The following is a 27,271-nucleotide window of genomic DNA, read 5'->3' on the forward strand; positions in this document are numbered from 1 at the left end:
GTGTTCCCTGTTCCTCCTCAGTCTTCCAAGTGTCCCACACAGAAGCTGCCAATCCCACAGGTGGGCCGCCCCTGGATTAGAATATGTTGTTTTGTTTTATCATTTTATACTTGATAAGACCAGAACAGGACCTGCCAAATGTAATATTAATAACTATTTCTCAATTTAGCACAATTCAGAAGCGTGAAATGGTGAATCCAGCTAGCATGAAGCAGGCTCTCATTGCATCAGCGCGTAGGCTTCCTGGCGTAAACATGTTTGAACAAGGACATGGGAAACTGGATCTTCTTAGAGCTTATCAGATTCTCAGTAGCTATAAACCACAGGCCAGGTTGGTTTTCAGTATTAGTTAAGTAGTATCCTTTTGTTCTTTGAAAAGAAAGTTCCACATGTGTTGTTCGGTTAAATCGTCTACATTGTGAAAAAAGCTTGCCTACAACTTAGAATTTCAAAATTGTAAGTTTATATGAAAGTCTAATGAACTTGCACATAATTTACGGTTATTACTGTAAGTCTAATGATCAGAGGTCAGGAAACCAGAACTTACGATGACAGGCTGACAGCCATGGGGCTCTTTAGCCTGGAAAAGCAGAGGCTCAGGGATGACCTGATGGCCGCCTCTAAGTTTATCGGGGCGACCACCAGTTTCTGGGGGAATGTTTGTTCACCAGAGCACCCCTAGGGATGACGAGGTCGAACGGTTATAAACTACTGCAAGACCGTTTCAGGCTGGACATAAGGAAGAATTTCTTTACTGTCCCAGCCCCCAAGGTCTGCATCAGCCTGCCATTGGAGGTGGTTCAAGCGCCTACATTGAACACCTTCAAGAGTAAATTGGATGCTTATCTTGCTGGGATCCTACGACCCCAGCTGACTTCCTGTCTTTTGGGCGGGGGGCTGGACTCTATCTTCCGAGGTGCCTTCCAGCCCTAATGTCTATGAAATCTATGAAATGAAAAGTCTTTGGTCAGAAGCCACTGTAATAACCCCGAAATTAGAGACCAAGAGTGTGAACTTGTCTCTTCTTTCTCATGAAATCTTCTAAATTTTCCTTCTTTTTCTGGATCAGTTAAAACCTCATGGTTTGTAGTGGAAGATTTGATATAGCGTTAAGAATAATCTTTTGAGTAGCACAATAAAATAGAGAAATAATTCAGTTTTAGCTAGACATTGCAAGATCATTTTTCTGGGCTAAATTGTTTATTTTTTCCTTTCCTTCTAAAATAAAGAGTGAATTTTTTTTCACACAGCTTTTTCATGTTGTTCATGTTGGTTTTTAATTTTTTTTTTAAATATCTCGATAACAGCAGTAAGAGTGACTAGAATTTGCATGTTTTGCTTCTATTTAATATTCCAGTTGTATGAATACAAAGGTATTTATTTAACTGTATGCGTGTATGTATGCATTTATTTTAGTTTGAGTCCCAGCTATATTGACTTGACGGAGTGCCCCTACATGTGGCCCTATTGCTCCCAACCTATTTACTATGGAGGAATGCCAACCATTGTTAATGTTACCATTCTTAATGGTATGGGAGTCACTGGGAGAATCGTAGACAAGGTAAGACTTATGCATGACTTGGAAAAATAGCATGCCACATTAAAGTACTGTTGCAAAATAGTTCTTTCGTGAAGATCATTTCAGTCATAATTCTAGTAGAATAAATTTTCTGCCTAGGAGGGGTGCCTCATTTCGTTTCGATTATTTTTTTTTAAAAGGATGGTATCAACTTAATGAAAGTAGACATAGTAAACTGGTAACATCTGTTCTCTAAAGATTGCACTGGGGTTAATTCTTATTGTTAGTTTAGCTCTGTAAAAACCCTTCTGATTTGAATAATATGATATAAAGTCATTTTTATGTTCCTGACAAGCCTTTTAATGTGTTAGGGTACTCAAGCTGATCATGCCTATGTTGTTTTCTTGTGCTGGAGCAGAGCAGTCTCAGTGGAGGGTCATTAATCTGTATATTCTCCATTATGGTTCAAAATCTGAGTATTGACCTTTTCTCAGGACCTTCTGCAAAGACTGTCAAGTTACCTACAGTTGTTAGTGTGTGTAAATTGCCAGTAAATGATCTTAGTTTTTGTGGGTCAGAATGTATTTTAATGTTGCCATTATGCAGAATTCTGTCTTGCAGGAATAGAAACGTTTTATAAGATGCAGTGTTGTTGAACAATTCCTAGTCTATTCCAAAATTGAAGCTTCCTTCAGAGTTATATTGCCACCTCTCAGTAATGCAGGCAAAGCTAACAATCAGACCATTGTAACTTGAATAGAGCTGCCTTAGGCATCACCCTTTCTACTGCTGTGTTGTATCTACTATTCTAGTATGCAGGGACCCCAGAATAACCAGTCCATTTTTGCTGAGCACAGTGCAGAAACTGATTAAAGACACCCTCTGCCCCACAGTGCTAATTCTGTGGCCCTCAATCTTTTGGTCCTGTGGGCCAGATTAGGTCCAGCATGCCAGGATCAGGTGTCATGCCACTTTTCTTGGCTTGTGTGGCCTTCTGCCACCCAAGTTGGCTCCATATGCTCAATCTAGCACACAGGGCCATGCTATCCAGCCCTTGGGGCTCCCCCTTCAGGCTCAGAAATTTGACAGCAGGGGAACGGCAGCTAACTGCCACCCCTTCTCCACTGCCAAATTCTTGGACTCCTGAGGAGCCCTGCAGGCCTGATAACAGGGCTGTTTGGGCCAGGTGTTGAACACCGATGGTCTAAATAATTGGTGCAGGGAGTACTTGATAGCTGGCTTCTAGTTTTCTGATTATGTTCATTTAGCACAATTTAATTAAAAAAATTAGTATATGTAAAGTGTGGTGTATTTGCATTGCAAATCTTTTCACCAACATTCCTGAACGTTATTGCAAATCTTTTCACCAACATTCCTGGACGTTTACTAACACCTCTTATTTTCACTCTGCAGCCAGATTGGCAGCCCTATTTACCACAAAATGGGGATAATATTGAAGTGGCTTTCTCATATTCCCTGGTGTTATGGCCTTGGTCAGGATATCTAGCAATATCAATCTCTGTGGCAAAGAAAGCAGCATCTTGGGAAGGCATTGCTCAAGGTCATGTTATGATCACAATATCATCCCCTGCAGAAAATGAAGTAAGCTTTCCTTGTGTTATAATTATCTCATGTGATATATCAATGTTTAAGTGTTTACTTTAATTCTGTAAGATAAAATACCATATGATTTGTGATCAGAGAGGAAGAGATTATTGAAGAATGGACTAACAGATGAGAGCACGATCAAGCCATGAAATGAATGCTCTTAAAAAAAAACCCAAAAAACCCACCAAAAACCTGCCCACATGACCAAACCCCTAGTGAGGTTAAACTAAGATAAAATTAAGTACATTTTATGAAAAGGGGGTTGCTGATGAATAGAATGTATTTCTCTCTCTTCAAAAGAGCGCTTCAAATTCTTGAAAACTCTTTAAAATGTCAAATGTGTAAAGCAAACAGTACTATATTTTGATTTCTGGGTATGCTTTCACTTAGTATAGAAAAAGTGTTGGAGCACAGTGTTACTTATACTGGTTTAGACCTCTTAGTTGCCATTTTTTGGCACTGGCATTGGAAACTAGATCCTCAGTGTAGTGGATAGACTTGCCAAATAAAGGTGGAACGTAAGTTCTATTTTTAGACCTTTGGAAGTTTAAGTAAAGCTATGAACAGTGTATTGGAAAAAAGGATTTTGTTTTTGTTTTCTCTTTTAGTCTAAAAATGGTGCAGAACAGACTTCAACTGTGAAGCTGCCAATAAAAGTAAAGATTATTCCGACCCCTCCTCGTAGTAAGCGAGTCCTTTGGGATCAATATCATAATCTCCGTTATCCACCAGGGTACTTCCCCAGGGATAATTTGAGGATGAAGAATGATCCATTAGACTGGTGCGTATCTTAGATTTTATTGATAAATACTCAGTATTTCCTGTAGTTTTTGTTTCTTACTACTGTATGTTGATAGTATGTTCTATCGTGTTCCTCTAGAGAATTTAGTATATTTCCAGCATCATTCTTTGCAATAATTTCATGGAAGACTGCAGTCTAGAATATATTCCTGGCCTGTATCTGTGGTTTATTAGTAAATTACAGCCAGCTTTTTTAAAGAAAAAAATGAAGGATGACATTTATTTGGAAATTTAATTTTTCCTCTCTCAAGGTTTTTAGAATTACATAAAATTAGTGCTCTCAGGGGATCTCAGGAGGTTATATAATCCCTGTCTAAACCCTTCTAGACAGCAGTTTGTCTGACCTCCTGTGTAAGACGTCCAGGGATGGAAAGTCCACCACCTCTGTGTAACTTGTTTCAGTGTTTAACCACCCTCATGTTGGGAAAGCACTTTCTCATATAAACTTCTTTGCTGCATTTTAGGAACATTTCTCCTTGTCTTGTCCCTTGTAGCCACAGAGAATGGTCTTATTGCCATCCTCCATATAGCCACCTTTCAGGTTTTCAAAGACTGTTATCAAATCTCACCTCAAGCTTTTCTTCAGACTATATTATTCTAGTTCTTTTATCCTTTCTGTATAAGGCATGTTTTCCAGATCTCTCTACATTTTCATTGCCCTTCATTGGACTCTAATTTTCCCATGTCGTCTTTGAAGTGAGGGCCTCAAAAATAGACACAGTACTCCAAGTGAGGCCTCATTGGTGTCAAATACAGCAGAACAATCACTTCTCTTGACTTGCAGGTGAAACTTTTGTTCATACAGCCCAGTATGCTATTGGATTTTTGCAGCAAGAGCACAGTGTTGGCTTATAGTCATTTAATGGTCCATAAGAATCCCTTCTCTGCAGTGCTATAGCCTAGCCAGTCGTTCCCCAGTCTAAATTTAGGCATGCAATTGTTCTGTCCCAAGTGCAGGACTTTTCATTTGTCCTACTAAATTTCATATGCTTTATTTTGGACTGTGTCTCCAATTTATCACCAACTTACCATCCACAAATTTTTCTAAGCATGTACAGTACTCAATCCCATAGTTGAAATCTACAAAATCTCTTCATTAATGATTTGATGATATTAGGGTCTGGAAGGGACCTCATGAGATTTGAGTCCAGCCCTCCGCCATAAGCAGGAAGTCAGCTGGGATCAAGTGACCCCAGCAAGATATACATCCATATGTTTTTTAAAAGAGTCCAGAGTAGGTGCTTGCCAGACTGTGGACACTCACATTGTAAAGAACTTTTTTCTTATGTCTAGTCTAAATTGGCCTTCCTCAAGTTTATGGCCATTAGACCTTGTTATCCCTTGGGGAAGCTCTGGTGAACAAGTGTTCTTCCAGGTCTTGATGTACCCCTCTTATGTAATTGTTGGCCACCACCAGGTCCCACCTGAGCCTTCTCTTCTCCAAACTGAAGAGTCCCGAGTCCCTCAGCCTCTCCTCCTGTATGGCCTTCCCTCCAGGCCTTGGATCATATGAGTGGCTCTCCTCTGGACTCTCTCAAGCTTCTCCACATCCCTCTTGAAGTGGGGGCCCCAATACTGGATGCAGTACTCCAGCTGGAGTCTCACCAGGGCTGAGTAAAGCAGGAGGATGACTTCCCTGGTTTTCTTTGGTGTGCATCCACCAATGCATCCCGAGTTTAGTTTGCTTTGTCAGCCTCAGCATAGCATTGGTGGCTCGTATTCATCTTGTGGTCAGTCAAGACCCCCAAGTCCTTTTTGGTAATGGTGCTAGGGAGTGTAGCACTGCCAAGCCTGTAAGTATGTTGAGGGTTCTTCCTACTGAGGTGCAGCACTTTACACTTCTCTGCATTGAAGGCCATCATGTTTTGGTCTGCCCACCTTGAGAGTGTGTCCAAATCGGCCTGTATCCTCAGCCTGTCCTGCGATGTGACTGCCCTCCCCCATAATTTGGTATCATCTGTGAACTTGGCCAGTTTGCATCGGACTCCTGAATCCTGATCATTAATGAAGATGTTAAAGAGTACTGGCCAAAGTACCGAGCCCTGAGGGACTCCACTGGTCACCCTGTGCCATGTTGATTTGCTCTTGTCAACTAGTACTCTTTGGGTCTGACCCCATAGCCAGTTGCCTAGCCATTGGACCATAAGATGATAAAGGCCACAGTTCCCCAGCTTAACCATGAGGACATCATGGGAAACGATGTCAAAGGCTTTCTTGAAATCCAGATATATGACGTCCACATCATCTCCCTTGTCCAGGGCACATGTTACCTGGTCATAGAAGGAGATGAGGTTGGTCAGGCAAGACCTGCCAGTCCAAAAGCCATGTTGGCTGGCATTCAGATGCTTGCCTTCCGTTTAAACTGGTGTTGATAAATCCCTTGACAATTTTTTCCAGGATTTTTCCAGGGATGCACATCAGACCGATTGATTGGTCTATAGTTCCCTGGGTCATCCCTCATCCCTTTCTTGAAGATTGGAAAAGAGTGAACATGGTCCCTGTCTTCTGGGTCCTCGCCCTAGTGCCACAAATTTTCAAATATCTCTGAAATATATCTATTTGAAATATATCTTGTGGAATATATTGATGTCTGCCAGCTCCTTCAAGACTCTCGGGTGCATTCTGCCTGGTCCCACGTACTTGTGAATATCCAGTTTCTCAAGGTGTTCCCTCACTTGATCCACATCAATTTGTGGGACTGTCACCTGCTCTCTTTCTGCAAGTGTGATCCTCCTGGGAGGGTGAAAAACCGATGCAAAAAAGTCATTTAGGAGACTGGCCCTTTCTTGGGAGTCGGATGTCAGTTGCCCTGTTGGATCTCACAGGAGCCCAATGCTATCTTTGTTCTCTTTTCAACTTCCCACGTATCTGAAGAAGGACTTTTTGTTGTCCTTGATTCCTGTAGCTAGCCTGAGTTTGGTTTGTGCCTTGGCTTTTCTCAGCTGCTTTCTACAGGTGCAGGCTAGTGCTGAGTAGTCCTCTTTGGGGTTGCTTCCTGTTTTCCAGCTGGTGTAGGCCTCTCTTTTGAGTTTAATAAGGTCCCAACAGTTCCTTGTTCAGCCAAGGGGCTTCCTTGTCCATTGACTGCATTTCTTGCAAGATGGTATGGCTTTCCCCTGTGCTTCTAGGGTTATGTTTTTGAGCAAGAACCATTCCTCGTGTACTCCCTTTTTTAGGAGGGTATGGCCTCTAATTGCCTGATTGACCAATTCTGTGAGTTTGCAAAAGTCAGCCTTCCCAAAGTTAAGGACTTCTGTTTTACTGAGGGGTTTGCCTGCTTTTCAGTGAACTAAGAATGTGACCAATTCATGGTTGCTGTCACCAAGCTTCCTCTCAATCCACACATTGCTTACCGGGTCCTCCCCTTTGGCCAGGACCAGATCAAGCAATGCCTCTCCCCCAGTTGGCCCATTGACCTCCTGCGTTAGGTAGAGGTCATCAATGCAAGTGAGAAAGCTACGCGACTTGTCAGATTTGGTTGAGCGCTCATCCCAAGAGATGTCAGGGAAGTTGAAGTCCCCCATGACTATCATGCACCAGGAGCACGCATCTTCAACCAGTTCCCTATTGAATTCCTGATCTAGTTCTTCCTCTTGGTGGGGAGGTCTATAGTAGACTCCTACAAGTATGTCACCCTCCCCATGTTCTTCTCATGTTTTGACCTAGAGGGTTTCAAGATGCCCTTCCTGGTTAGAAAACTCAACCTGCAGGCAGGTGAACTGATCCATGACATAAAGCAACACCCCCACCCCGCTTCCCCACATGGTCCCTCCCATACAAGATGTAACCCTCTAAAGCCATGAGCCAATCATAGGTGGAGTCCCATCAGGTCTCTGTAATCCCTACAAAGTCATAGCTGTTTTCACATAGGAGAAGAGCCAGTTCCTCATGCTTATTTCTCAAGCTCCTGGCATTCGTGTGCAGGCAGTTAAGTCTGCCATGAGAAGCCCAGTGCTTCCCTGAGGGGTGAAGCGGGACCTTTCCTTGGGCTGCCCAACTTGTTGGTAATACAGCTGACCTAACCTGGGCCAGAACTGTTAATAGACTGCCCATCCCCCAGTGGTCTTAGTTTAAAGCCCTGTCCAGAAGGTCAGCCATTCTGGCTGATAAGAGATTCTTCCCTTTCCAGGTGAGGTGGAAGCCATTTCTTCCCAACAGTCTGCTCTCTCTGAAGTGCAGGCTGTGGTTGAGGAAGCTAACCCCTTCATGATGGCACCATTACCAGAGTCTTCTATTCACCTCACCAATGCACTTATCCCCCTGGAGCCTGTGTCCTGTGACTGGGAGGATCAAAGAAAAAACTATCTGTGACCCCAGCCCACAGCCCTGTAGTCCTGCATGACCCAGCCCGGACTGTTCTGTGCTGTATCATTGGCACCCACATGGATGAGTAGCATGGGATGGTGGTGGCATAAAATGGAATATTAAACAAGACTGGACCCAGGACAGACTTCTGAGGAAAACCACTAAATATGTCTTCTGATTAGACATTGAGCCATTAATGGCTACTTTGTTTGTAGTGGTGATCTGACTAGTTATATATCCACTTTACAGTGTTTTCACCGATGTTGTATGTCCTTAACTTACTAATAAAAATGTTGTGGAAGACAGTGTCAGGAGCCTTGATAAAGCCAAGGTACATCATGTCCACCTCTTAATTTACATCCACTTTGTCATAGAAAGAGATCAGGTTGGTCAGACATGCCTTGCGCGTAATAAATTCAAGATGTCTGTTCCTAATCACCTTGTTCTGCTCCAGGTGCTTAGAAGTAGATTTCAGGCATCAAGGTCAGACTGGTCAGTCTGTAATTCCACAGTTCTTTCTTCCTTTTCTTAAAGATGGGTACTATATTTGACCTTTTCTAGTCATTGGGTCCTCGCTTGATCTCCAGGATATGCTCAAGGATAATAGCCAATGCCTCTTGGTATTACCTCAGCTGGTTCCTTGAGTACTTGAGGATACATCCCATCTCCCTGTTGACTTGAAAATACCCAGATTTTCTAAATAATCCCTAATCTTGTCTACTATCCCAGGGTGTTTTGCTTACACAGGTGAAGGGAGGGGGCAGGAGGAGGGGAGAGTCCATGAGAGTCTTGTTTTGTTTTTTGTTTTTTGTCCTTTATTTTTAACATGCGAGTGTGGTACTTCCCATTTGCCTTCCTTTTCCTGGTAAGTCGGTACAAGCAATGTTCACTGTCTGTACTGGCACCAGAGCCAACCTGAGCAGGGTGCAGGACCCGTGACAAATCAGCCTATGCAGGGCCCCATCCCCACTCCAATCCCGTGTGCCCTGGACCCAAAGAAGCTGCTGCTGCCACCTGCAGCAGTGGGGTGGGGGGTAGCAAGTGACTGGACATGAAGCCAGTGGCGGTGGTGAAGAGTTGCCATAGCCATTCCTCCCAGCTCTGTAGAGCCCCCCAAAAGCTCAGGGCCTGGGGCAGTCTCCCCAATCCGCCCCCTTTAGGGACAGTTCTGACTGGCACTCAATCATTAGTGTGGATCTGACCTAATAAAATGCCTTTCAGTGATTCCTTATACCTACAGGAGTCTGTATGAGGGTAAAAGAGAGCTTACTCCAGTGTCTGGTATGAGTAGAGGGGAGAGCTACAGGCAGTATGTGGCAGGAAGTATACAGTGAAACACTAGGGAGAACCATGCATGTTTCAGGGTGCAGGATGGCTGCCTCTGAATAACTGCCTGGTGCATAGGGATATGCTGTCTTTTTCTTAGAAGGGCTCTTTGCAAATGGCCAGGAGCTGTTTTGGGCTGGTTTCAGCAATTGTCTAAAGATAGTGCTGCTTATGTGCTTCATCACTTGATAGCTGAAGCTGCTCTCACTGGCTTTTCAGTGTGCAGAAAAAACTAAGAGCATGTTTTTAATGTAGTAGCTTTCCTGAAGTATAACTATAAAAAAAAAAAAATTGCAGATGTAGTTTGTGAGTAACTCAGTCATTAGTTTAATTGTATCATTTAATGTAATATGGTTAGGGATCTACTCAGTTCACAATTTTGCAATTTTCGTGGAAACTGCATAATCCTGGAATCCAAAAATGATTGAGGATGGAAAACTAGAGATCCTGATTGGAAAATACCAGTTGTAGACTAGAAAATATTCTATAACACAATGATACAATTTAAGTTTCTGTGTGGTATTATTGTTTACCTTTAATTTTATTAGGAATGGTGACCATATCCACACAAACTTCAGGGATATGTACCAGCACCTGAGAAGCATGGGCTATTTTGTTGAGGTTCTTGGTTCTCCATTTACATGTTTTGATGCTAGTCAATATGGTAAGTATCAGAGAGCTTCAGTGTTTGCGTTTAATTAACTTGCTTTATGAGCTTTAAAGGTATTGAGAACATTTGGAAAAAACACAGTAGAATAAAATTTAGTAAGAAGATAATACCATAAATTTGTTTTTAATTATGCAGAATAAGCTTCACCATAGCATTTTACATGGATTGGTGATAAAATTAGTCTTCTCTTTTGTTATGTTGAAAAGCATGAATACACTGAGAAGGGAAATTCCTAATTCAGTCTGTGTCAGTGATTTGGTCTCCCTGCTCCATTGTATCTAGAACAATATGTAAAAGCTTCCAACTGTGGTGAGTCCTTTAGACACACAGCTTAAATTTTGTTAAAGTGTCTGGGTACAATTAGGCTTGTGTGACTTGCAAGCTTAACACAGAAATTCCCACCTGAGAAATGCTTCATCTCAACTGTGCAGTTTACAAAATGTTTAGGGAAGTAGGCTGGAAGGGACCTCCTGAGGTCCTGTAGTCCAGCCTTTTGCTCGTGGCAGGATGATCCCTGATGAAACCATCCTAGTCAAGCATCTGTTTAACATTTCTTTTGGGAGCAATAATATTGCATAGGAGAGTGTTGAAATGATTCTCTATGTCATTCACTTCAGGTGCAGGGATGAGAAGGTGTGACTGTGTATATGTGTGTATATATATATATATATATAATTTTTTTTTTTTCTGTTCATGGAGTGAGGGGAGGGTAGCTACTTACTGCAGAGCCATAGAATTGTCTAGTACAGGTCAGCTCTGGTTAAGTCTGTCCCCTCCCACCCCCCAGTTGGCTGTGGTGCCCTCTACAGTGTACCTGCCCTCTCCATAGAGTATCTTCCTGTGTAACGGGGGCAAGGGAGCATTCTTCAGGGATTGCAGGGTGGCTTCTTCAGATCAGATTTTGGACACATTAACTTGAAAGCATGGAACACTTGTGCTGATGCTGCCTCACTGTTAGGTCTCAAAGTAGAGATAACACTATACTGATTGATCCTTCAGACATTTTGAATTCCTTTGCTCTCTTTACATAGGGACTTTATTGATGGTGGACAGTGAAGAAGAGTATTTCCCTGAAGAAATCGCCAAACTGAGGAGGGATGTTGATAACGGACTCTCACTCATAGTATTCAGTGACTGGTACAATACTTCAGTAATGAGAAAAGTCAAGTTCTATGATGAAAATACAAGGTATGAGTTTCTTTGTGTTCTTGTGAGAATCAAAACACGATTGCTGCCTATAAGGAAAGTACTGAAACGAACTGCAGTCATGTTGGCTTAGTATTTGCAATATTTTCCATAGTAAGAATAAGGAAGAGAATGCTGGCAATGCAAACTTACCTTTATCTTTAAAACAGAGGTTTCTGAGGGCAACTCCTATATGTGCCAACCAAGGTATTAGACTATCAGATAGGGGTGCACCAATAGAGATTTTTTTGGGCCATTTAATGATAGCTGATTTTTTTTAAAGGAGGCATATCAGCTGATCCAGGGGCACATGCCCTCTTGGGGTGCATGGAGTGGTGGGAGCCAACCCTACTCCCTGTGCCCCCTGGACGAGCACTGGCTCTATCCTGCACTCCACCCTGCATGCATCCACTGGGCATTTATCGGCCACATCAGACAAAAAAAAGCTGATTTCCAGTGCAGTCAATTTTCTTTATATTGGTGCTGATCTGATATTAGACCAATGTATCAATATCGGTACCTCTCATATCAGATAACGTAGTCAATTCATACAATTTGTAATTTATGATCTTTCCCATTCTTCCTAAAATTGACAATTATTTTACTACTTTGGACACTCATTGCTTTCTTTCTTCTCTTTATATTTTGGACATTTACAGATTATGTCATACATAAAGTTCTTCATCTAAAGACGGCAAGTGTTCCAGCTCTAAATAGGATAGAGAAAACAATGAATACATAGAATACAGGTGGTATGACTTGGCTAAATTACCCAGTATTTCAATATGTTGGATGTTTCCCTATATTTTATAAAGGGGAGAGGTGTATTGTTGCTTCTGATTTAAGGAAAAATTGGTAGTTTGAAAATTAAAAAATCACTAAGGATAATTATCTGTTAGTTTCAGAGAGTTGCAGGGCAGGGAGATGCATAGTGCCTGAGTTGTCTTGTCAACTGTTGGATAGACAATATTTTATTTATTGAAGGCTGTTACTTTTCATTTTGACAGCAAGCCACCTTTTTAAATGATTTGATCTTATCCTAGCCAAACCTAGCATGCATAAATCAAAGAGTTTATTTATAAGATATTTTATATCCTCTTCTAAAGCACACTACGAAGCTGGAACACTTTAAGTTTCTAATTCCTTTTCCTTAATTAACTTATTTTGGGTTTTTCAAATTGACTTTCAGTGGGATTTGGGAATACAGGTCACTTAATCATGTTTTACATTCTTGCTTCTGCTTTTGTTTTAGTGAATTCTGGATATCATGCAGATGCACCTAATTTGTTATCGAGCAGAGTGTACACTCCTCCACATACTAACAAACTGTGCCATGTTTAAACTTTTTTTTATAGGCAGTGGTGGATGCCTGATACTGGAGGTGCTAATATTCCAGCTCTCAATGATCTTCTTTCTCTCTGGAACATGGCCTTTAGTGATGGACTATACGAAGGTGATTTTACCATGGCAAGCCATGAAAGTAAGTAAAGGAGTACAGTATTTAACACTTTCAGGAATAGTATGTTATTGGTGCCATTCTGGCTTTTGTGGTTTAATAATACAATTCTAAAATCATGTTGAAATTTTGTGAAAAGGAACCTACTGAAAGTTCTTAAATTAATATCCATATAATAAACAGTGAGGTAAAGTTTACAGATCAAGTATTGATTTGTGTTTGTATTGTTTGTTATCATTTTATTTAAAGACTATTTTGTGTTTTATTTTTAAAAGTTCTATACTTGAAGTTACTTCAAAAACTATCCTTATTTTGACCCCCAGTCAGATGATCTTTAAATGTTGTTTAATGCATCTTGTCCTCTTAGTCTTCTGAGTTGAGTTCCACCCATAATAGATTGATTGATTGAAATTTTGTTTCAGTGTCTGAGTTTGTAATTAAGAGAACTTCTGGTTAAAAGACTGAACTGACCTTAGAAGCTCTGAGTTTGTTTCATGGCTCTAGTGACTTGTGGCATGTTGCTTCATTTGTTGGTGTCTTGACTTTGAATCTTCTACATGCCATGTGTCCTATTTTAGAATGTAGGTTCTTCTGTTTAGGGAATTTTTTTGTTAGGTGGTGACTGGTGCTACCTTGCTTAGTGATGACTCGGCACTACCTTGCAGGGTTACTGTACTGCAAATACTAAACTCCTTGTTACTGGTTTTAATCAATTATATGGGTGTAACAGTAGTTTGTAAAGGATAAATCAATGTAAACCTCTCATTTTTGCTTCTAAAATAGGCAAATATTCTTATGAAATACATGAAGTTAGGTAAGTGAAATACATGCTTTGGAAGTGCCCTAACAGTGAAATGAAACTCTCATCCCCATTTGATGTGCAGATTATATGGTGATTTTAATCAAAATATGAGAACTCAGGTATATCATTTTGCACTTACTGTTTTTCAGTGAACTACGCATCTGGTTGTAGTATTGCTAAATTTCCAGAAGATGGCATTGTGATTGCACAGACTTTTAAGGACCAAGGTACGCAGTTGCATATCTTCATAGAAATTTCTAAGTAGATATAAAGATGAACTTGTAAATAAGTGCCAAGTTTGCCACCAGCATATGGAAAGGAAAATTCTTTGTTGACAGACAAATTGTTTATTTTTTTGCAGTACTCCTTACTTAGAATTTGGTGCATGAACAATTTGCACAATAGTTATAAATGGGTAAATAACACTTTTTTTTTTTTTTAAATGCAGTACAGCTATATGCAACTATATATACAGGTATTTATTGAAGTTTTGCTGTATGCATCTATGTAGGTGTGTTTCCATCTAGGTATATAAGAAACTTGCTTTGTTCAGGCTATGATGATTTAATTCAAGCCATTGTTCATTCTTCTCCCTTGCATATTTAGTTAAAATGATAGCTGAAGTCCTTGCAGTTAATTTTAGGCTTTTGCCTTTTGACTGTTTTCTTATATACCTTCTATTTTTTTTTAAAAACTTTTGCTATGTCTTAGTTACAGGCTTTTCTTTCCAAAGCCGTAATCAAGCGGTAAATTTTTCTCATGGCTATGGCTGATGCTTTGGATGAGTATCACACTTCTGTTAGCCAGGAGAGTGTCCTTCAGGGTTCATTTTCTAGCATATTTACTTTCTGTAAATTCTTACTTATGCTTGGATATAGCTTTTTTTTTTTGTATATGTAAGCAGTTGCAGATGATACGTGTATTATTATGACTGACGAACTTCCATCCTCTTCAGAAAAGTTATTAAGATTTTCTGAGTTCATTTTGTGGGTGATGATTAGGATATAAAAGAGGTGGTTACTTTCCTTGTAGCGTTCTAATATTATAAAAGCCCAAGTCTGGTTGACGGAAACGGCCAAACAGAGTGCTCCAAGCATGGGGGAGTGCCGCCATGATTCCGAAGCCAGGCTGAGGACTGGACAGAGGGTGGGGGAGCTGAGGTCAGCAGCAAGCAGCACTGGCCTTGGCTCCTCCACCCCGCTCCCTGCAAGAGGCAGAACAGTGGCAGCATAGGACATTAGGTGGCGGCACTCCATCCCATGCCTCCCTGTCCCCCCTCCCCGGTCATTCTTGATGGGCAGTTGGCTAGTCCTTGGTATAATGATGAGGGGCTCAATGTGTAAGCATTCTGGAGTAGGTTTGGTACCCAGGAATTCTGTGTTTTGTAGATTGTTAGCATATGTTTCAGTATCTGCACAAAGTTTGGCAGTTTGTCCATTGCTGTTTACTTTTCTGAGCCCCTTTCAGTTTGTTTTGCTGTTGCAGTAGAGAGGTAGTATCTGATGTCGAAGAATTTGAAACTATCAGGTTTTTTGAGTTTATTTCAGGTCTTCAGTTGATTTCATGCCTGAAATGGATAATTTCACCTGAAAGTAATCTTAAGTATTTTTTTTGCTTTGGCCCATTGTTTTGCTTTTTATTGTTACGTCAAAACTTAAGATAGCTAAAAGCTTCAAAAAATTAGTGCAACATGGTGTACAATTTTGTTCACCTAAAAATATGAGTGGCTGATCATAATTTTTTATTTTTTTATTTTTTTTTATTTTTTTTGCTCTTTAATTAATTTATCCAACCCAGCACCCACCTCTTCAGTTCTGCTCCTTTCCCATTCACACATCACTTCAATATAGGTGCAGCTATTTCACTGACAGGGTTTAAATAGTAGTGGAGAGATGTGTAGCTGTCATGGTCCAGAAAATGTGCAAGAAGCAAGGAGTTTTGCTTGTGATATCTTTTGTAGGACCAACTGTATGGTTGGGATAGATTTAGAGAAGCTTTTGAATGCAGAACACTCTCCCAGTTAATTAAATGAATAGTCTTGTTAGAGACAGACATCTAAATAGGCCCTAAAATGATAATTATGACCATCTTGGAGGAGACTGTTAAGCAGCACCTGATTTAATGGATGCTTTGCTTTTAAAATAGAAATTTTAAATACATGGCTCTCCCATTTTCCCTTTTATTAATGATTTCCTAGTTTCATGTAAGTTAACTCTTTTTTTTCTTTTTGGCTTATGTCTCCTTAATAAACTTAGCTTTTCATTTGTTCATAAACTGAAAGCTTTAACTGTGAATATATACTGGAAATTTGTGCAGTGAGAATGAAAAGTGCACACTAGAAAATGTTTGACTTGATTCCTGAGAGCTATGCCTGATAAATGTGGTTATCTTCTGTGAGACGTTACATTTTATTGTGCTTTATTTTAGGAAACCATTGTTTCCAGTTTCATGACAGTTTTGAGGCACCTAATGCTGTTGAAACATTGCTACCAAATATGTGGATGTAAATCATTTTATGTCGCAGTGGCCAATTTTTAAATTAGTAGGCGTTGCTCAGTCTTACAAAAACATTATTTTCATAAAATCACTTTATATTTAATTAAAAAAAACCTTTGTTCTTTTCATTGAAGGAAAGATCTTTTGTGGGAAAACAGACTTTTCTGCTGACTTAAATTTTAAGAAGCTAGGTAGATTATCTAATATGATCTTTCATATTAGTTTCAAAGTTACTTTGAGTCTTATCATCATCACCATCGCTGGTACAAATTTACCTAGGAACTTTTTGTATTAACCTATTTTAAAATAAGGAGCCAAATAAGTGTGTTTCTTCATGGCTGGTGATTTTTAATTTTTTGATGTGGAAGGTTGTTGTGTGTTGAACTCTCATATATTTTAAAATTTTAAAACTTTCCCTCTTGCTTCTTCAGGTCTTGAAGTTTTAAAGCAAGAGACTGCTACAATAGAAAATGTTCCCATTTTGGGACTCTACCAAATTCCTTCTGAAGGTGGAGGCAGAATAGTACTGTACGGAGATTCTAACTGTTTGGATGATAGCCATCGGCAGAAAGGTATCTAAATTATGAGATGCAGAATAAAGGTGCAATATGATAGTGGTGCTGATGATTAGAACTCCTATCAATAATGTTTATGCTTGCCAGGAGACCATTTTAAATGGCACCAAGCCAGAGGTGATTTCTTCATAACAATATTGAAAATTGTTTTCTCACATATTTGTGAAGCAGTACCTTGTATAATCTCAAATTGCAGTTGTTGTCAAGAAGCGTGACTGTAAAATAGCTCCATGATGTTCAGCAAACTTCATTTTTGTACTTATCAAGAGAGCTGTTCTGACAAAAGTAAAGGTTTTTACTCCAGGTAGCACTGGCAGAGTGCTGGAGCAGCAGGATTATGCTCAGACCCTATTCATATAATTTTCCAGTAGCAGCGTCTTTGTTGTGTTTCTGATGTATAAACCAGAAGGAATACTGGCAGATCACAGGGTGAACATCCAGCCTTAACACTTGGAAAAGCTTTCTTTATTTGCAAAATGAACACATTCTGATTTCAAGTCATTGGGAACCAAGTATAGAACCCTAGGATACAATTTTTATAGTCATTTTCGTTGTATAACTTAGTTGGCTTCTCTCCTCTAAATGTCTTCCAATTAATGTAGTGTCTAATTCACAAACATGGTGACATCAGAGCCTTGCAGATTTACTAGAGGTTATTAAAACACCTACAGTGCAAAGGATGATAGATAGTTAAGAAATTAGTCTAGCAATTGTAAGCCATGACTTAAACATTGATTTTTCTTAAATTTGGGGTGTATACTCTTATGAGACAAGCATGCTGGAAAGCTTGACCAATTCCATTACATTGGCTGTTAAGTTATGAATTAGCAGCTGTATCTCTTGCTGAGACATTGCTGACCTTAAATTTCTAGCATATGTGAATATCAGTTGCGTAAAAACCGAAGGTGGAGATTTTATGTGACGTTAGAATTATGAAGATTAACTCACCTTTCCCACTGAATGACCCTTCAAGATAGAGAAATTCTGAGAAAAATGTTTTGCTATGTATTTGAAATGTATTAATCTTTGCTTGTCCCTGTTTTGCAAACCATAATTTCAGACAGTTTGAGACAGAGGAGGCATAGGGTATTGTTGCACATTACACTTAGCATGTGCTAACTGCAGTTGCAATACTAGTGTCTCAGCCTTCAAGCAGTGAAGCATGTGGTAAGTGCCATTGTAGTTTGGTAAAGTTAGGTCTTTTCCAGAGAGGAGCATCTCCAGATCATATTATGTAACGTGTGTTGAGCTGATGTCAGACTGCTCCATGGAGGCAATATGATCAGGGGATCCTGATGTGATGGGAGGCATGAGCGTCTGACAAAGCTGTTTGCTGGGCTTCTTCCTCCCCCTATTCCCTACCTCACCAGAGCCCTGGCATTTCAAGTCTCCTATGCAGTAATGTAACGAAGCTGGAGACAACACTGGCATAGCACAAGAACCAGTCCCAAACCCTGCACTGCGCAGGAACCCCTGCACTGCATTGTGTCAAAGCCAGATCAACGCTTGGGTGCACTACTGGGTGCCAGTGTCACTCTCAGCCTTTGCAACACACTGGCTCCAATGCAGTCCTAGGGCTGAGACCAAGAATCAGCTGGTTTTTTGGTCTTAGCGCCAGGACCACACCAGAACCAGTTCAAGATTCTGGTGTGGTACTACAATAACTTTCTGAGTTGTATTAATGCTTACTATGATCTAAATGTAATATATAACAATACCCCTACTTTTTTAAATTGTTTGTGACGCTTGTTTCTTCTGAGTTTTACAGTAGGCCAGGGCAAACTGACATTCAAAGTGTGTCCCTGAGAGATGTTAGAAAGTGAAGGATGCTCAAGAAGGTAAAAGATGCCTAATAGCTTCTACACGTGAGCAGATAAATTGCTATCTTGGGTAGTAACTCCATTTGAAGTTCTAAATTTTTCCAAACCAGAATTCCCAATAATTTAACACTGTTGTGGAATGACCTAATTCTAGCCTCAAGTATTAGACATTTTTTGTTCAGAAGATAAGAAAATATTTTCATTTAAAACTAAACAGTTTGTTGTTTGACTCATTAGAAGTCACTCCGTCAGTTTATCTTCTAGGTGCATGGGGGGAAAAGCATAGTACATTTAAAACAAAACATTTAAAACAATAACAAAAACCAGAGAGAAATTAGATACGTTTAACACTTTTTGGCAACATATTTAAAACTCAATCATGACTCCATTATTTAAAAATCTTACTTAATCCACAGACTGCTTTTGGCTGTTAGATTCCCTTCTGCAGTATACTTCCTATGGAGTGATGCCACCAAGTCTCAGTCATTCTGAAAACAGACAGCGGCCTCCAACAGGAGCAGGCTACTCTCTTCCTGAAAGGATGGAAGGTGAGGACTAGTTTACTCATCAGAGCCAGGAATGTTTTCTTTTGGCCTAATGTTGTTTTTCTAAGGTACCCCAAGTGTGCTAGGACCATGTTGTGCATCAGGAAGCTGATTGGTTAGTAAGTTGCCCAGAATTTTCATGTATTCTTAATGCGGCATTTACAATCTTTTTATAGATTTAAAATAATTCATAAATACACTTCATTTTAAAAATACAGGTTTGTTATCAGTATCATGCAAATTTGCCTATGTAATTACAGTTGCTGAACACATCTCTAACATAAAACCTGACAAATAAATGAAAGCTGGGTAGATACTGAGTGCTTAAAGTTTACAGAGAACTTAAAAGCACAATTTTGTCTAAAATAACGATTACCAACACTCAAGAGGTTTAAAAACTGGCAGGCTGTTGACTGTACACTTACCATTTTGATTTGGAAGATGCTGTTTAGTTGTTTAGCAGCGAAGCCAAGCTCTAGGATAGTTTGCAAAGCAGTCGTTCTTACCTGCAGTTATGCTTGTTATAGTTTTAATATTTGAAAAAAATATCTAAGTGTAGTTTCTTGATTGTAATTTTTATCTTTCTTTGTATAACAACGGACTTTCAGGTAATCATCTTCACCGGTATTCAAAAGTGCTTGAGGCTTACTTGGGAGACCCAAAACCCCGTTCTCTTCCAGCTTGTCCTCATTTGTCCTGGGCCAAACCACAGCCTCTGAATGAAACTGCACCCAGGTTGTTATATGTATTTTTATATATGGTATAATATAGATTTTCATTTTTGGACAAGCTTTTTAGAAGTCTTTTGTGTCAGGTGCTAATTGCTTCTGTTTCTTAAACCTTATGTAGGTGAGTAAACATGGGATATATCACATAGGAAAATGAGGTTAATGCATTTCTGGCACATTTTTATGCAGCTCCATTATGACAGCTATGACTTACGACATCTTAGAACTTTGTAGGCAGTTTCACAAATAAAATAGCATATATCCAGGGTGCTTGTAATCTGCTAGCTACATGATCTCATGAATGACAGTGATACAAATCTGCATTGCTTTTTCTTTTTAGAAAACTAAAAATACCTTTTATACTTTTTGAGTGTGTCCGTCGTGATGGAAATGTCTTGATTGCTTAGGGATGAACAAATCGGTGACCACTGACAGATGTGTGGGGGCTGGGGGAACAGTGCTTTAATGAAGGAGGAAGTATGTTAGTTTGACACGGCTCTCCAGTGTCTGTATAAATTGGGTGCTTCAGCGGAGCTTTTTGGCACTTTTATCTAATAGCTGATTCAGTCAGCTATTAGACAAGTGCCAAAAAGCTCTGCTGAAGGGACTGATCTATATAGATGCTGGGCAAGCCGGGTCAAACTACCATGATGCTGCTTTTGAGCATGAGCTGTGTTCAATGCAGGAGCGTGCCAAGCTGAAAGTAAAGTGTGGTTTTCTTTTTGTTTGTTTGTTTGTTTGTTTTTTAAGTCTATAAGCAGCCAGTATGTCCTGTAGTTTTCCAGTGAATCACTATGGCTAACATCTGGTAGTCCACACAAGAAACAGATTTTTAAATAAATGGTGATTCTCTGGACTTCCTTTCTAGAACATTGGAAACCTGTTTTCTTATAAAATTTAGAAACAATATAACATTGTTTTGTTACATCTTCTCTAGTTTACTGACGTTTTTGTTCAGATCTCTGCCACACACAGTCTGCAAAGCACATTGAAATATTTGGATCAGCATACCAACACTTACATTATCATTTCTTTCAGCAACCTTTGGAAGCATCAGAAGTTGTTATCAATTGACTTGGATAAAGTGGCTTTACCCAACTTTCGACAAAACCGACCCCAAGTAAGACCTTTATCCCCTGGAGAAAGTGGAGCATGGGACATTCCAGGAGGTGCGTTAGAAAGTTTGTTTGTTTCTTTATATAAAATTGTTACTAAAAAAAAATTCAATTTTGCCTAAAGGGCAAAAAGATGGCGAGTCTTTTTCCTGGGGGAAACCTCAAACTGCAGAGGTGACTGGTGGTATAAAGGTTTGCTGTACTGAAATATATATTTGTATTTGTTTAAATTAAGCTTTTAGTGAATGACTTAAATAGACTCAAAATATACTATACTGACTTCTGTAATAATTTTGTAGTTTTAAGACCATCATGCTATGGCTTTTGTTACCTTTTGTGTAGAACTAGAAAAGACTCAAGATTTACGTGAAAATAGGACACTGTTAAGGATAAAATTCTGTCATGATATTAATTATTTTACCAACCTGGTAAAATAACTAATAACAGGGTGATCTTAACAGAACTGCACATGCTAGGGCATATTTACATTTGCATAAAATTTAGTGGGTTTTATAAGCATATACTTAGCTTTACACATCATAGTAAGGTGTCAATAAATGAACATGAGGGCCTCACATTATCTGTGCTTGCTCTCATCCCCATGGTTTTATGATATATGTTTGTTTTTAATTTATGCACCAAGAAGGCATTGTGCCCACCATCACTTTCCAGTAAATCCAGTTATAAAAGTCTTGGAACAGCTACGTGTCTCTGAGGCTCAGCATTTCATGCTAGCTGAGTAAAATGAGGCTTCTGTCACCTCACTACCCTTTTGGATGTGCACAGGGCTCCTGGCATCTTTACCATCATCCTTCATTCTCTCTGGGAGAGTTGGCCCCGGCTTTAGCTGTTCTGCTCCATTTCTATTACAAGACCTAGTCCTGGGTGCCACTCTGTTTCCTATTATCAGGTTGCTCACCTAGTCAAATGAGCAAGATAAGTTTTCATAGAGGTAGGGTTGGAAGGGACCTTGTAGATCTTCTAGTCTGACCCCCTGCCCTGGGCAGGAGAGAAAACAGGGCTCAAGTGACCCCAGCCAGGTAAACATCGAGCTTCTTCTTAGACCTCCAGGGTAGGAGCCATCACCACTTCCCTTGGAAGTTGGTTCCAGATCCTAGCCACCCTGTCTGTGAAGTAGTGCCTTTGGATGTCTAGTCTAAACCTACTCTCTAGCAACTTATGGCCATTATTCCTTGTTTCTCCGGGAGGCGCTTGGAGGAACAAGGTCTCTCCCAAACCCCGCTGGTCCCCCCTAGTAAGTTTATAGATGGCCACCAGGTCCCCCCTCAGCCTTCTCTTGTGAAGGCTGAACAGGTTAAGGTCCTGTAGCCTCTCCTCATAGGGTCTTCCCTCCTGTCCCCGGATCATGCGAGTGGCCCTCCTCTGGACCCTCTCCATGTTGTCCACATCCCTCCTGAAGTTGTGCCCAGAACTGGATGGAGTACACCAGCTGCGGCCTGACCAGTGTTGCACAGAGGGGGATGATCACCTCTTTGGCCCTGCTTGTGTTGCATTTGTGGAAGCAGGACAAGGTACGGTTAGCCCTACTGAACGTGTTCTCGCATTGTCGGCCCATGTTCATCTTGGCATCAGTAATGACTTCAAGATCTCTTTCTGCCGCTGTGCTTTTGAGAAGGGAATTCCCCAGCCTATAGGTATGCTGCTGGTTCCTACTGCCCGAATGCAGCACCCTGCTCCTTGTCAGTATTGAATCGCATTCTATTTTCATTTGCCCACCCCTGTAACCTGTCCAGGCCCTGCTGTAATCTGTCCTTCCCTTCTAACGTGCCCACCTCACCCCAAATCTTGGTGTCATCTGTGAATTTAAACAGGCTGCTCTTCACCCCATTGTCCAAGTCATTAATAAAGAAATTGAACAAATGTGGGCCCAAGGACTGAGCCGTGGGGGACCCCACTGCCCAGTTCTCTCCAGGTCGAAAATGACCCGTCCACCTCCACTCCCTGAGTATGACCCTCAGCCAATTTGCAGTCCATCTGACTGTGTAGGCATCAATGCCACAGTCACATAGCTTTTTAATGAGAACGGGGTGGGAGACAGTGTCAAAGGCCTTCCTGAAGTCCAGAAAGACTACGTCCACGGCGACACCTGCATCCAGTGATTTTTTTTTTTTTTTTTTTTTGTGACCTGATTATGGAAGGCAATCAGGTTGGTCTGACAGGACCTGCCCCTAATGAAACCATGCTGATTGGCCTTCAGCATCATCCCCGCTGCTGGCCCATCACAGATATGCTCCTTGATAATCTTCTCAAACAGCTTCCCCAGGATTGAAGTAAGACTAACGGGCCTATTGTTGCCCAGGTCCTCCTCCTTCCCATTTTTAAAGATGGGAACCACACTGGCCCTCTTCCTGTCATCTGGCACCTGGCCAGAGCACTACAAGTGCTCATAAAGCTGTGCCAAGGACTCTGTGATAACCTCTGCCAATTCCCTTAACACCCTGGGGTGGAGAACATCTGGACCTGCTGATTTGAACACCTCCAGCCCCTCCAGAAGTCTCTAACCTGGTCCTCCCCGACCCTAGGCTTGGCGGAGTTTCTCCCAAGTCCGTCCTGAATCTCGGTAGGGGAGTCTAAGAAAATAGAGGCAAAGAAATTGTTAAAGAGATCTGCTTTCTCCTCTGGTGCGACCACCAGATTGCCAAGCATATCCTGCAGGGGCCCTACATTACCCAGAGCCTTCATTCTCCCTATGCATTTAAAAAAAGGACTTTTTGTTATCCTTGATGCTAGCCCTAGTTCCATATCTGCCTTAGCTTTCCTAACAGCCCCCCTACAGAAGCGGACGGTGGAGGTATACTCCTCTTTGGTGATAGCCCCTCCCTTCCACTGGGGGTACGCCTCCTTTTTGGCAGTCAGGCATTCATGAATGCCCTTGGTGAGCCAGGGGGCCTTTTGGGCACTCTTGCCCCCTTTGCTTCTTGTTGGGATTGTCACCCCTTGGGCTCTATTTATCATCTCCTTATGGAATGACCACTTATCTTGGGTACCCAGTTTTCCTACTCTCCAGGACCCTAATGCCTCCCCCACTAATCACCTCAGCTCATTGAAGTTGGCCTTCTTGAAGTCTAAGGCTACAGCTTTGCTGCAGGCCCTTGACACCCTGTGCTGGATGGTGAATTCCAGCAAGTGATAATCGCTATCACACAGGTGGTCAAGGGCCTGGAGTCACCTCACTAGGTTGTCACCTGTGGCTAGGACCAGGTCCAGCAGGGCATTCCCCCTGGTAGGACTGTGCACCTCTTGGGTTAAGGGGAGGTCCTGTATCTCAGCCAGGAACCTCTGTGAGTGGTCAGACTTAGCTGACTGCTCCTCCCAGCAGATGTCCGGGTAATTTAGATCGCCCATGACAACTACGTCCCTTGCCTTTTAAGTTACTGAGTCCTGGCAATGTTGGAACCTTGTAATAAGGTTAAGAATAATATTAGTAGCTGCTGATTAGAATAAATATTTATAGAGAAGCAGGTAGGTAGTCTTCAAGGTGCCACTCTACCCTGCCTTCTGCCTAACTTCAGATTACCACAGCTAAATTGTTCAGAGAGGTGTGAGGTTTTTATAGACTGCTTCGTCCGGTGAATGGATTTGATTTCTGAGGTAGGCTGTAGCTTACAGAAACTTGTGCTTCTCTGAAGGAGGTCGTCTACCAGGTGTCATACATACTGCCCTGCCTTCTGCCTAAAATATGTAGATTATACAAGTGGTTTTACCTTAGGTTCAAAAAATGGTTTGTGTGTTGATCAGAGTTTATAGTTGTCATGGTCTTGAGTTTGAATCAACTTTTAGAGATGGAATTCAGGATTTTGCAGATGAAGCATTTTCATGCATCTCTAGATTGAACTCTTTCACATAACATGAAACAACTGCAAATGTTGGTGTAACTTAAGTAAATGTACAATATCTAATATTTAGAGTAGTGACTATTTTCAGTGCTATGTTAGCTGTACCATGTTAAACTATTGTTTTCCTTTCTTAGGCCTACAGTCCAAACTAAACTGTGCATCTCAAATTCACAGTGACCTATTTAAATAAATGTAGATTACATTCAATTGTTTCTATTGAAAGCTTCATTGACTGCAGCACATGGAAGTCTAAATGACACTGCTATTTGGATAATAATTTTTGTGATGATAACCCTTTGGCCAGTCAGGGTTTCTTTTTTTTGTCTGGTTACCTGATGGATATTAACAGTAGTCTAAAGGGCAGGCTTTTCAAGTTGTATTTTGGGGAGGGCTGTTTTGTCCTTTAAGTCTGTGGATGGAGAATTCCCATTAAGATAATAAGAATTGTGTGCACGACGAGTCTACAAATTGACTCTAGGACAGGAAGGGATTGTAAAGTATTGCCAGGTAGTTAGCAGAGTTTTCAGCTTGATACAGTGTCACTTCCCTCATGAGTTTTCCTTTACTGGCACTGGGATCTCTGCCATTCATTCTGTTTTAGGGCTTTAAAAAAGAAGGTTTAGTCTCAAACCTGTCCCTCAGTTTGTCCATGTAAAGCAGCCTGAGCAGTTGAAAATTAATCTGCTGACTGCATCAATATTTGCTGTTAATGTATGGCTTAAATTTAAAGTTTGTTTGTTTGTTTGTTTGTTTGTTTGTTTGTTTGTTTGTTTGTTTGTTTGTTTGTTTGTTTGTTTGTTTGTTTGTTTGTTTGTTTTCCCTAACAAGAAAAACATAGCTGCTACGTATTGAGCGCTCTTCTTTTTTCAAAACAAAGTCAAGATGAAATCTCTCTTTACTATGCCATTAATTGTTCTGCATTTAATATTTTCCCTTTTCAAATGTTTTCTGATTAATTGGTCTCATTAAATTGCTAAATTTAGAACAGTTACTGTACTAACTGTAGATGGATAGAATGCAAACATTGTACTGAAACAAGTACAGTTGCTAATTGTTTCTCCTCCCACTCCTTTCTACAGGTATAATGCCTGGCCGCTATAACCAGGATGTGGGACAGACTATACCTGTCTTTGCGTTTCTTGGTGCCATGGTGGTTTTGGCATTCTTTGTGGTGCAGATCAACAAAGCTAAGAGCAGGCCAAAGAGGCGGAAACCGAGAGTCAAGCGACCACAGCTTATGCAACAGGTTCATCCGCCAAAGACACCTTCAGTTTGACAGACCACATTTGCCAAAGATGATCTTCCCTTACTAATTGCTATACTGGATAGGTGGTTGCTCCTAATAAAGATCCATCAGATATGGTGATTTGTACAGATGATTCACCTACGACATCATCTCATTTTTTTTTGTTTGTTTTTTAAAAAAAGGAACTAATTTTATCATATGTATATAAAACTGATTTTAAGCAGCTGAACTCACCAAAGACTTGAACACTGTTTAAAATGCTTAGTCACTACGTATCCCAAGAGGGAAGAAGGACCTTTTTCTTTTTCTTTTCCCTTTTTTTTTTTTTTTTTTTTTTTTTTTTTTTTAACTGACCAAACTAAAATTCATTTCTTTAGAGGCTATTTTCTATATTTATTGTTGGGGAGGGAAACGTTACTTTAAGGACCTCTGCTATTTGGAAGCAAAAACCATTTTTTCTGGACGGAATGCAATTTTCTAATACTGTATTATGATGAAGAGCAAAATTTACATTGTTAAAGGAGGACAGTGTAAAGTGGAATTGGTATATTTGAGGGAAACAGGTACAAATCAGCGAGACATAGTCCTTCTGTTTATTTTTATAAAGCCAATTACCATGATGTTTTGTAATTTTTTGGTCATAATTTCACCATTGTTGGTGGAGCAGATTTTCAATAAATATGTTACCTATATGAAGCTGGAAAAAAATGGTGCTTATACCAGTTCTTTCTCCATCCGGCATAGGACAACAGACTGCCAAGCTACAGAAGGATTCTGAGGCTGTGTTTGTTCTCTCCTACTTTTTAGCCTTAGCTTTAACATACCAGTTTGCAGTATCCCAAATGGTGGATTTTGTTTCTGAGTATTTAGCCAATCAGCCTTAATACTCACTGTCTTAGTGGTGTGCAGTCTGTCAGAGTCTGGGAACTGCTGATCTAAACCACAAAAATGAGAGATTTAGTTGCAACATATTCGCAGATGATACTAAATTATGGGGCAAAGTTAAGACACCAGAGGGTAGGAAATAAATCCAGGCAGATCTGGGCAGGTTGGAACAGTGGGCGGAACAGAATAGGATGCAGTTCAAGAAGGACAAATGCAGAGTGCTGCATCTAGGGAGAAGGAATCGCCATCATGCTTAGAGGCTGGCGGGGGACCTTCTCAGTAGCACGGCTTCTGAAAGGGATTTTGGAGTCACTGTTGACTCCAAGATGAAC

At 40.6% G+C, this 27,271-nt stretch overlaps 1 protein-coding gene across 2 annotated transcripts in view; it reads left to right on the plus strand.

Moving 5' to 3' along the window:
• The window catches only part of MBTPS1 (membrane bound transcription factor peptidase, site 1), a 47,181-nt gene extending 20,666 nt beyond the window's left edge, over positions 1-26,515 (plus strand). The window contains exons 11-23 of one of the 2 annotated variants that reach the window (XM_019535653.1): positions 170-331; positions 1,417-1,561; positions 2,933-3,121; positions 3,736-3,908; positions 10,108-10,223; positions 11,261-11,417; positions 12,770-12,894; positions 13,822-13,899; positions 16,600-16,740; positions 18,980-19,111; positions 19,717-19,843; positions 20,875-21,005; positions 25,888-26,515. In XM_019535653.1, coding sequence (XP_019391198.1) covers positions 170-331; positions 1,417-1,561; positions 2,933-3,121; positions 3,736-3,908; positions 10,108-10,223; positions 11,261-11,417; positions 12,770-12,894; positions 13,822-13,899; positions 16,600-16,740; positions 18,980-19,111; positions 19,717-19,843; positions 20,875-21,005; positions 25,888-26,084 — 1,873 coding nt within the window. In that variant the 3' untranslated portion in view covers positions 26,085-26,515. Of the gene's footprint in view, positions 1-169; positions 332-1,416; positions 1,562-2,932; positions 3,122-3,735; positions 3,909-10,107; positions 10,224-11,260; positions 11,418-12,769; positions 12,895-13,821; positions 13,900-16,599; positions 16,741-18,979; positions 19,112-19,716; positions 19,844-20,874; positions 21,019-25,887 lie in introns of both variants that reach the window. The other variant, XM_019535654.1, reaches the window with a different exon arrangement.
• Positions 26,516-27,271: the final 756 nt, after the last annotated feature.

Source organism: Crocodylus porosus, unplaced genomic scaffold, assembly GCF_001723895.1.
Source record: "Crocodylus porosus isolate Cpor-Errol unplaced genomic scaffold, CroPor_comp1, whole genome shotgun sequence".
NCBI classification, from domain to species: Eukaryota; Metazoa; Chordata; order Crocodylia; family Crocodylidae; genus Crocodylus; species Crocodylus porosus.